We start from the raw sequence: 10,368 nt of genomic DNA on the forward strand, positions 1-10,368 counted from the left end.
CAAGTAAGCGGCGCCGTAGGGGGAAACCGAGGCAGGGGTGGGCAGGGGTGGGCAGGGGCGGAGGCCGGCTCCGGTCCACCGGCGACCGATGACCTCATTCCTGCACGCAGCTGGCATATTTCCTTCAGACGGGACTAGCTTCTATTCTGATGGCACTCCACAGTTTGACGCGAAATGACATAATTTACTTTCCACGTATTTTAAAGTGTAGGCGTAATTTACAATGAAATGCACAGATTTTTGAGTTTTGACAAATGCATATACCCGTGTGACCGTCAAAACAATCAAGATATGGTCAATACCCCAGATGGTTCCCTCCTCCTCCTTCCCAGTTAATCTCCTTCTCCCCCAAATTAAAGCCTCTCCAGTCTTCTGATTTCTACCACCAGAGATTGATTTTGTCCTAGAATTCCACAAAAATAGAATCTCTGAGTATGTACTTGTATATGTCTGCTTTCTTTTACTCAGCACATTGTCTTTGAGATGTACCAATGTTATGTAATCCTCACAGTTTATCCTTACTACACCCATTTTACAGATGAGGTGATTAAAGATCAGTTAATCTAGGGATTTGGGGCAAGGTTCCTGAGCTAATGAATTACGGAATTTAGGTCTTGGGCATGGGGAGTCTAATTGTCTTCCTGGCATCACAGCTGACACCTGGGAATTATACTTTAGTGTGTCTGTGTGTGTGTGTCCTCTAGCGTCTTGCTACTCAAAGTGTGGTCCCGTGAACCAGCATCACCCAGGAGCTTGCTAGAAATGTGGACTTTTGGACCCACTTCAGAGTTCCAGAGTCAGAATCTGCATTTTAAAAAGATCCCCACGTGATTTACAGTTTAAGAAGTTAAACACTGAAGTTTAGAAATGTAGAACTTGTGCAAGTGTGTTTAGCTGATTAGAACTGAGCTTCTGAGATAGCTTTAGATCCGGAAATGTGTGCTCAGTGCGCATATTTTCTAATTGCTCTCCCCTGATCCAGGAGTTTGAATTCTGAGAATACACCTGCCTGGTTTTACAGCTCCTTTTGTGACTGAGAAGTCCTTGACTTAAACCTGTGGCATGCGTATGCAAGACCACAGAAAGCTGTGCTCTGTGGGTTGGGCTCAGTGTTCATTACAATTGGTTTTAATCTCAAATGACATAAACTCCAAAGTGACACTGACCTACCTCAGACTCGTTAGAATGGATACTATCAAAAACAGAAAATAACAAGGGTTTGTGAGGATGTGGAGAAACTGGAACCCTTGTGTGCTGTTGATGGGAATGTGAAATGGTACAGCCACTGTGGAAAACAGCATCGTGGTTCATTAAAAAGTAAAAAATATGATGCAGCCGTTCCACTTCTGGATATGTCCCCCCAAAAATTGAAAGTAGGGTCTTGAAGATGTATTTGGACACCCATGGTCATAGCAGCATTGTTCACAATAGCCAAAATGAGGAAACAACCCAAGTGTCCATCATGAATGGACAAATAAACAAAGTGTGGTATATACATGAATCAGTTATCAAAAGGAAGGAATATTCCAACACAGTTACAACACAGATGAACCTTGAGGACATTATGCTAAGGGAAATAAGCCAGTCACAAAAAGACAATGATTCTGTTTATATGAGTTCCTAGAGTTGTCAACTTCACAGAGACAGAAAGTAGAATGGGCCAGGCTCAGTGGCTCAAGCCTGTAATCCCAGCACTTTGGGAGGCCGAGGTGAGAGGATTGCCTGAGTCCATGGGTTCAAGACCAGTCTGAGCAACTTTGTGAGACCTCATCTCTACAATAAATAAAAAAAATTAGCTGAGCGTGGTAGCATGCACCTATTCCGGCTATTTGGAACTTTAGGAAGACTGGGATAGAAGGATTGCCTGAGACCAGCAGGTTGACGCTGGGGTGGCTGTGAGCATGTTCACTGCACACCAGCCTGGGTGATGGAGTGAGACTCCAAATCAAGGAAAAAAAAAAGAAAGTAGAATGGTGGTTACCAAGGGCTGGGTTGGGGGGTTGGGGTGGGGAATTAGTGTTTAATGGGTACAGAGTTTCACTTTTGCAAGATGAGTTTTGGAGACAGATGGTGATGTTTGTGCATTATAAATATATTTAATACCATTGAGCTGTACACTTAAAAGTGCTTAGGATGGTAAGTTTTATTTTATGTGCATTCTTTACTCCCCAAAAAAGGAAAGAAAAGAAAAAAGTGACAATGGCTTACCCAAGATGAAAATGTGTTTCTCTCTTCTGTAAGGTCTAGTTGAGCAGTTTAGTACAGTGTTCTACAGTATTTGAGACCCAGAAGGCTCTGTGTGGCCTTCAAAAAGGCAGCATCCATATTTCAGGCTGCAGGATGGAGGAAGGGATGTAGATGAAGAGGCAAAGTGCAGGCTTACACCATCACTTACCAAAGATACCTGACTTTGTTTCCATCCCATTGGCCAGAACGTAGTCACATGGCCACACCTAGCTTCAAGGAATGCTGGGAAACATTGTCTCTTTTCTAGACAGCTCAATGTTTGCCACACATCCAGGGCTCTAACTCCTGGAAGAAGGCAAGAATGGATACTGAGAGGCAACTCACAGGGAACAAAGGAAGGGGTCACTAGGGAAGGAGTCTTTTCTCTTTCTTTAGGGCTAAAATTCCCCCCGAGGGAAACTGTCACTCAGACCAGAATGGTTTCTGTAGTCTCTCTGCTTCCTTGATATATATATATATATTTTTTTTTAGTCAGAGTCTTACTCTGTAATCCAGGCTGGAGTGCAGTGGCATAGTCACAGCCACTGCAACCTCAGCCTGCTAGGCTCAGGCAATCCTTCCACCTCAGCCTTCCAAGTAACTGGAACTACAGGCATGTGCCACCATGCCTGGCTACTTTTTCTTGATTTATCACGAGACAAGGTCTCACCAAGTTGCCCAGGCTGGTCTGGAACCCCTGGGCTCAGACAGTCCTCTCACCTCAACCTCCCAAAGTGCTCGGATTACAGGCATGAGCCACCAAGCCCAGCCTACTTCCTTGATCTTTATCATTATCTAGAAGTCCAGAAAGAAATTGTAGGAGACAAAAACAAAAAACATAAACAAATACACCTGCTCCTAGTATCTGTTGCTTGATTAATCTTGAGAATGTTTAAATTGGGGTGACAGGAGTTCCCTGCTGTACCCAGGCAATGTATGGTTATCAAAGCACAGTTTTTGGTGTCAGACTCAAGTCGGAATCCTGACTTTATGCCTCTCTTAGTTCGAAGTTCTGGAGAGGCCAAGCCTGAGACAGGAGTTTGAGAACAGGTAGCTTCTTTGGGAGGTGACTTCGGGGGGCACCGGTAGGCGAGTTAGGAAGTGAGACAGAGAGGAAAGGCAGCCAATACCAAGTACATGATCAAAAGAGTCACCATCATGGCACTGGAGTGCAATAGCTGGGAGTAGGATATGCCTCAGTTATCCCAGCTGATATGGGCGGGAGTGGGTTATATGTACACCAGTTCACCTCTATCAGAGGTTGAGGGCTCCCCCCAGGGGTCCTGACTCGCTGTCACGTCCAGCCTGCCCTATCACCAGCCCAGAGGAGTCCTTAGCTGTGCAGGAATGATATCACAAGGATAAGGGTGAAGTGCTGGTAGCATTTGCTTGAGACCTTGGGCAAGTTTCTCAGCCTCAGTTTCCCCACGTTTCATACAACAGTAGCAATAACTGCCCCGTTCCAGCATGTGGCGAGGATTAAATGACCTAATCTAGAAAAATGGGCATGTTGCACATGTCTACAGATAAAATAGCATAAGAAATCTAGTGTGGTCAGGGTCAAGGTGTTCGTGGTGGGTTTCGTAGGGCGGCCTCCTGGTCTCTGTGCTGCTGCTGCACTTGGGTTACAGATAGGCCAATATATAATCCTCTCATCCTGGGGGTGGCTGGGCACCAGGGGCTGTGCGTGGGGGCTCGGGAGTCTTCAGCTGGGAGACTCCTGTCCCACTGACTCCTCCCAGCCACCCCACACACTATACAAATGTGAGAAGAATTGGGAACCATCGGGAAATGAGGCATTCATTAGCCACTTTGTTAAAATTAAGGCCCTCTCCTGAAAGAAGTCAGACTGAATTCAGTGCTGACTGTGTGATGCACATATATGAAAGCATGGTCGCCACCCAACTCTCACTTACGTGTCCAACTTGCAGGTATGAAAACGAGTGTGAATGTCAACTGCTGCTGAAAGAAATGCTTGAACGTCTTAACAAGGTGAGATGAACTTGGTCCTTGGTTTACACACCTGAATTATAGCGTTGAACTGATGGTGGAAGCAACTGCCTCACATGCTCCCCTCTATGGTGTTTTGGAGTTCCCCTACTTCTTTTGCAATCACTCCCTCGGCTTCTTAATTTCAACTGAGTCTTTGTGGGTGAACTCACATAGCCATACACACATTCCTCTACCACAAAATACGTGGTTTCATGAGAGAAATGTCAACTCTGAAGCTTATTGAGTAGGCTAACCTAGCAAAATATGTCAGCATCACAATGACAAGCTGCTGTTGTAGCCCTCAGACATATTGATCCCAAACACTGAATGTAGGAAGGAATTGACTTTGGGCAGAAATTATTTGGATGCAGTGATACCTCTGTCTTGTTGGCTAAGAGTCTTGAGAAAAAGTTTTGAGGAAAACTCTTGAGAGAACTGAGGAAGAAATTTCCATTGCCCCCGAAGCTCCCTCTTCTTGGAACATGGAAAGTTGTTCCATGGGAGGTACTGGGGATTCTTATCTGCTTTCTGACAACTTCCTGCATGGGTTGTGTAGAGTTGTTCTTTGTAAGATCCTTCTTGGTATTCCTCCATCATCATCCAAAATGATTGGATTTTTTTGCTTTAACCAAGAGAACTCCACTCCCAAATAGCAGAATAATTCTGGACAATGAGGGTTAGACAAAACCAGCCATGCCAAATAGCTTTAAGCCTTGTCCTTTTCTTTTCTTTTCCCTCCCTCCCCTCCCCTCCCCTCCCCCCTCCTCTCCCTTCCCTTCCCCTTCCTTCCTTCTTTCCTTTCCTTTCCTTTTTTGAGTTAGGGTCTCACTCTGTTGCTCTGGCTATAATGCAATGGTACAATCATGGCTCACTGCAGCCTCTACCTCCTGGACTCAGGTGATCCTTCCACCTTAGCTTCTCAGGTATCTGGGACTACAAGTGTGTACCACTGTGCCCAGTTAATTTTTATAATTTTTTTTTTTTGTAGAGAAGAGTTCTTACTATGTTTCCCAGGCTGCTCTTGAACTCCTGGGCTCAAGTGATCCTCCTGTCTCAACCTCCCAAGTACTGGAATTACAGGCGTGAGCCATCTAGCCCAGCCCCTTGTCCTTTTCTGATTACTTCTCAAATGTCAGAGTGGAAGGAGCCATGGAGACTGTTTAGTTGAAGGCTTGCTTACTTAGGCCACATGGGCTGCCATCCTCTGCCACAAACTCTTTTCTGCAGGACCCAGATAGGCCTTAGGATTCATCTCCACGTGGAATTCCAGGCCACCGCTTCAGACCATCAGGGTTGACGCAGGGTGTCTGCCATACCCTGGCTTTGTCCAGCCTCTGTTGTTTAGGATTATTCTACTGAGTGGTGGGAGAATCAGAACTAGAATCTAGGGAGACCAAATTTTGCTTTGTCTATGTTACCTTCCCATGGTATCCCCTCTGTGTGTGAGCATAGAGTATATTGTGTAAACCAGGACACTGGTGTGAAAAGGGTGCTGTCAATCATCATGCAGCCAGAGTGGGATGGTCTCCGGCTGCCTTATTTATAAACTCAAAGATGGCGGTGAGAAGGGGCTTCAGAAAAACCCTAAGGACACAGACTCCATGGTTGACCTGAGGAACAAGGACCTGTTGGACATCTGAGTTGGGAGTTGGGCCTTGTTGGCATCTGACATCACCCCACTGTTCTGACCTCTGTAGCTCATCCTCGTTCTTGTGTTTGGGGCAAACCCAGGCTGCCAGGTGAGCCACCATCTTGTCCCTAGACCTCTGCCTCCAGGGACACAGGTGCCTGACATCCTTCAAGTAGGAGCCATTTCAGGCCTTCCCCAAGCCCCCTCCGCAAAATGACTGTATGTTGCTTTGCCCTTTCCTCACTGTGAGCCAGGCTTCCTTTGGACTTCTGAGGTTGTCACTCACTCAGTGCCATCCTGGGCATTCCTCCAAGAAAGGCGACAAAGAATGGAGTCCTTCTTTTTACCCTTGTTGAAAAATGACAGTGGATTTAAGAATAAGCTTAAACTTTCTGTCATTTTTCTCTTACTTCAAAAAGCAATACGTGGCTGGATGCGGTGGCTCATGTCTGTAACCCCAGCACTTTGGGAGGCGGAGGCAAGAGGATTGTCTGAGCCCATGGGATTGAGATCAGCTTGGGCAACTCGATGAGACCTCATTTCTACAACAAATAAAAATTAGCCAGGCATGGTGGTGCATGCTTGTGGTTCCAGCTACTTGGAAGGCTGAGACGGAAGGATCTGCAGGTTGATGCAGGGGTGGCCGTTAGCATGCCATTGTACTCTGACCTGGGCGACAGAGTGAGATTCTGATTCAAAAAACTAACTTGTCTAGTAGCTTGAATAAGTAAACATGGGAGGAGGAGGAGGAGGAGGAGGGGATCGGGGGCCGTATGCCAAACCTACTGTGTGGTGGTGCATGCCTGTAGTTCCAGCTACTTGGAAGGCTGAGGCGGAAGGATCGCCTGAATCTAGCAGGTTAAGGCTGCAGTGGCCATGAGCATGCCACTCCCCTCCAGCCGGGTGTCAGAGTGAGACTTCAACTCAAAAGAAAGAAAAAAGCAATACATAGTCTCAGTAGAAAAATAAGGCAATATAGATAATAAAAATGAGGAAAAGGCATCTCACCATCTCACTTCTCAGATAACACACCTTCCTGTGTATTGTGACATTGAGTATGGGAGTCTGAGGTACTGGCCCCATAAGAATATCATGAAGGTTCTGGGGAAAGATGTTACCAAGAACATGGGTGAAGGGCAGCCCAGGAACTGGTGTGAGTTAAGGGATTATCCTGGGTCCTGGATGAGATTGCTTCTGCCCACAAGTGAGCTGTGCAGTTCTTAAGGGAAAGATGACCTGTTCACAGGAGCCTTAAGCTACTGCTGAGTATCTGTGAAAGGGAAGAAATAGTCTCCACTGCCATAGGAGTGGAAGCTTATGTGCCTAGTGAGAACTAAACAATGCAACAATATATATGACTTGCCTGTCATCTGGTGGTGCTCAATCCCTCCCTGGTCATGGTTATTATTACAGAGCACTTCATGTGAAACCAAGATGCCAGCTTGGTTTTCTCCACCGTGTGGGTTTGCATACCCCTGGTGGGATGGGAAATGATTTCTTTTTTTGAGTCAGGGTCTCACTGTGTTACTCAGGCTGGAGTGCAGTGGCCACAATCATGGTTCACCACAGCCTTGATCTTCTGGGTTGAGGCAATTCTTCTGCCTCAGCCTCCTGATAACTGGGACTACAGGTACATACCACCACACACAACTTATTTTGTTGTAGATACGAGGTCTTGTAGTGTTGTCCAGGCTGGTCTCAAACTCCTGGGCTCAAGCAATCCTCCCATCTTGGCTTTCCAAAATGCTGGGATTATAGGTATGAGCCACTGCACCCAGACAACCTGAACATTTTTGGAAAGGTTTTTGACATCCAGGTTGATGGAAAAGTGTTTTTTAGTTAAATCCTAGTAAATTAAAAGTCTTAATGTACTTGAATACCCATTTTTTAGCAGTTGAGTTAAAACACACACACACACACACACACACACACACACACACACACACCCCGAAACAATGAAACAAGGTCTTGCTATGTTGCCCAGGCTTATCTCGAACTCCTGGACTCAGGCAACCCACCCGCCTCAGCTTCCCAAAGTGCTGGGATTACAGGTGTAAGCCACCATGTCTGGCCGGCAGTTGGGTTTTTAATGGCATTTCCAGAATCCCTGTGAATAGATTAACAAATGTGATTTTCAAGGGCACATTGAACTCTAATTATTTTTCTAGTCCCTTTCCCAAAAATGGCTGTAAATAGTCTAGACCAGTGGTTCTGAGGCTTCAGTCTGCTTCAGTGTCACGTGGAGGGAGTGTTAAAATCCAGATTCCTGGGTCCCAGATCTAGGAATTCGAATCCAGTAGGTCTGAAATATGCTGGGTATTTGCATTCGTAATCAGTTTCTGGGGGTTGTGGTCCAGGGACCACACTTTGAGGTCTGCTGGTCTAGATCTGGAACATACACGATATCAGAGTTGGAATGTTGTCTAAAATTAGACTATGACCCTGAGTCTCAATGCCGAAAAATCTAGATGCTTCTGCTAGTGAAGCTTTTGAAAATTCAGCTGACAGCATTCAAAGCATAATAAAAACACAAGCGTCTACACATTTCTGAGTTCTGGTGCAAACAAAGAAAACACTTCTGAAACACATTTTCCTCAACGTATCAGCAACTGCACATTCCAGTGGCTCCTACTCTCCTTTGGTGGTTTTTGGGAGACATTTTATCGATGATTATCTTCAAAGCAGGACAGTGAGTTTGCAGAAGCATCTGGTTAATCCATATTTTAAGGACAAATATTAACTAGTCTTTTATTATCCCCATGAGCAATTTATTATTATTATTTTTATTTTTTATTTTTATTTTTTGAGTTGGAGTCTCACTCTGTCGCCCAGACTGGAGTGCAGTGGCCGCTCCCAGCCACCGCAGCCTCGACGACCTGCTGGTCTCCAGTGATCCTTCCGCCTCAGCCTTCTGAGTAGCCGGAATTACAGGCGTGCTCTACCACGCCCGGCTCATTTTTGATTTATTGTAGAGATGAGGTCTCGCCAAGTTGCCCAGGTGGGTCTCGAACCCACGGGCTCAGGCAATGCACTCACCTCAGCCTCCTAAAGGTGCGGGATTACAGGCTGAGCCACCGAGCCCGGCTTATTATTATTTTTTTAAATCAGAGTCAGTCTCACTCCGTGACTGGAGTGCAGTGGCGCGATCACGGCTCACCGTGGCCTCAATCTCTTGGTCTCAGGTGATCATCTCACCTCAACCTCCCAAGTAGCTGTGACTACAGGCACACGCAACCATGCTCAGCTAATTTTTAATTTTTAAAAAATTTTTGTAGAGGTGAGGTCTTTCTATATTGTCCAGGCTCAGCCTCCCAAAGTGCTGGGATTACAGGCATGAGCCACTGCACCCAGCTACATTATTACCACAAGCAGTTTTAAAGCCTTGACTGAGGGGAACCAAGGGTGGTGGTCTAGGCATGATCCTGAGGAGGTAGGGAAGAGTGGCAGGCACCCCGAAGGTTGGGATCTGGGCTTAGCCCTCAGCCCTTGACTGGTCTAGAGAAGCACAGGGCGGATTCCAGGTCCATTATCTTCCACTAGATTTTCTTCACTAGAATGCCCCACTGCATCAGCCTGGCCTCAGCCTCCCATCTGTAAGAGGGAGACTGTAACCTTTTAGCTGCGTTGGCAGAGTCTTGGTGTTGCATGGAGTCGCTTGAAGGCCTCTAAGGAAAGAGTTTCTGGGTAGGAGGGTGCCTGTGGCCTTCAAGAAGAGCATCTCTCTTGACTTCTGTACGTTGACTTCCTTTTTTTTTGGAGTGGGAGTCTCACTCTGTCACCCAGGCTGGAGTGTAGTGGCATGCTCATGGCCACTGCAGCCTTGGCCCACTGGGCTCAGGTGATCCTTCCACCTCAGCCTCTCAAGTAGCTGGAACTACATGCATGTGCCACCTTGCCTGGCTAATTTTTTGATTTATTGTAGAGACAAGATCTTGCCAAATTGTCCAGGTTGGTTTTGAACCCCTGGACTCAGGCAATCCTCTTGCCTCTGCCTCCCAAAGTCCTGGGATTACAGGCGTGAACCACCACGCCCGGCTTGTACACTGGCTTCTATGGGATGCTTTGTTTGCAGGATGGCACTCGTAGCTTAAAAAGAGTTTGAGGTCTGACGACCTCTGAGGTCCCTTCTATTTCTAAAATTTGGAACATTTGATCCCTTTATAAGTCATCATACGAAGAGTTCTTGAAACCCTGCTTCTAGGTCTTCAGCTTTGTGTCTCACTTGTGGGTGAATTTTTGGTAAAATTAAGATGACTGGAAATTCTCACCATACCCCCTCCTCAGTAGTCTCAAGAAACATTGAGGAAAGGTAAACACCACCCAGAGGGACCGGCTCAAGGTCTTCACTCAACACTCCTTGCCCTCTGGCTGGATCTAGCCATGCCTCCTTGAGGGAGTAGCTACAACCCCAGGGTTGAGAATCGCTCCAGCCGGGCTTGGTGGCTCAGCCTGTAATCCCATGCCTTGGGAGGCTGAGGTGAGTGAATTGCCTGAGCCCGCGGGTTCGAGACCTGCCTGGG

The 10,368-nt window shown here is 46.5% G+C and overlaps 1 protein-coding gene across 1 annotated transcript in view; it reads left to right on the top strand.

The window, feature by feature from the left end:
• The window catches only part of LOC103250895 (filensin-like), a 53,156-nt gene that overhangs the window by 31,873 nt on the left and 10,915 nt on the right, over positions 1 to 10,368 (top strand). The window contains exon 2 of the mRNA XM_008049474.1: positions 4,158 to 4,218. Within this exon, the coding sequence (XP_008047665.1) occupies positions 4,158 to 4,218 (61 nt within the window). The remainder of the gene's footprint in view (positions 1 to 4,157; positions 4,219 to 10,368) is intronic.

This window comes from Carlito syrichta, unplaced genomic scaffold (assembly GCF_000164805.1).
Source record: "Carlito syrichta isolate Samal-C Ts95f unplaced genomic scaffold, Tarsius_syrichta-2.0.1 Scaffold135662, whole genome shotgun sequence".
NCBI lineage: Eukaryota > Metazoa > Chordata > Mammalia > Primates > Tarsiidae > Carlito > Carlito syrichta.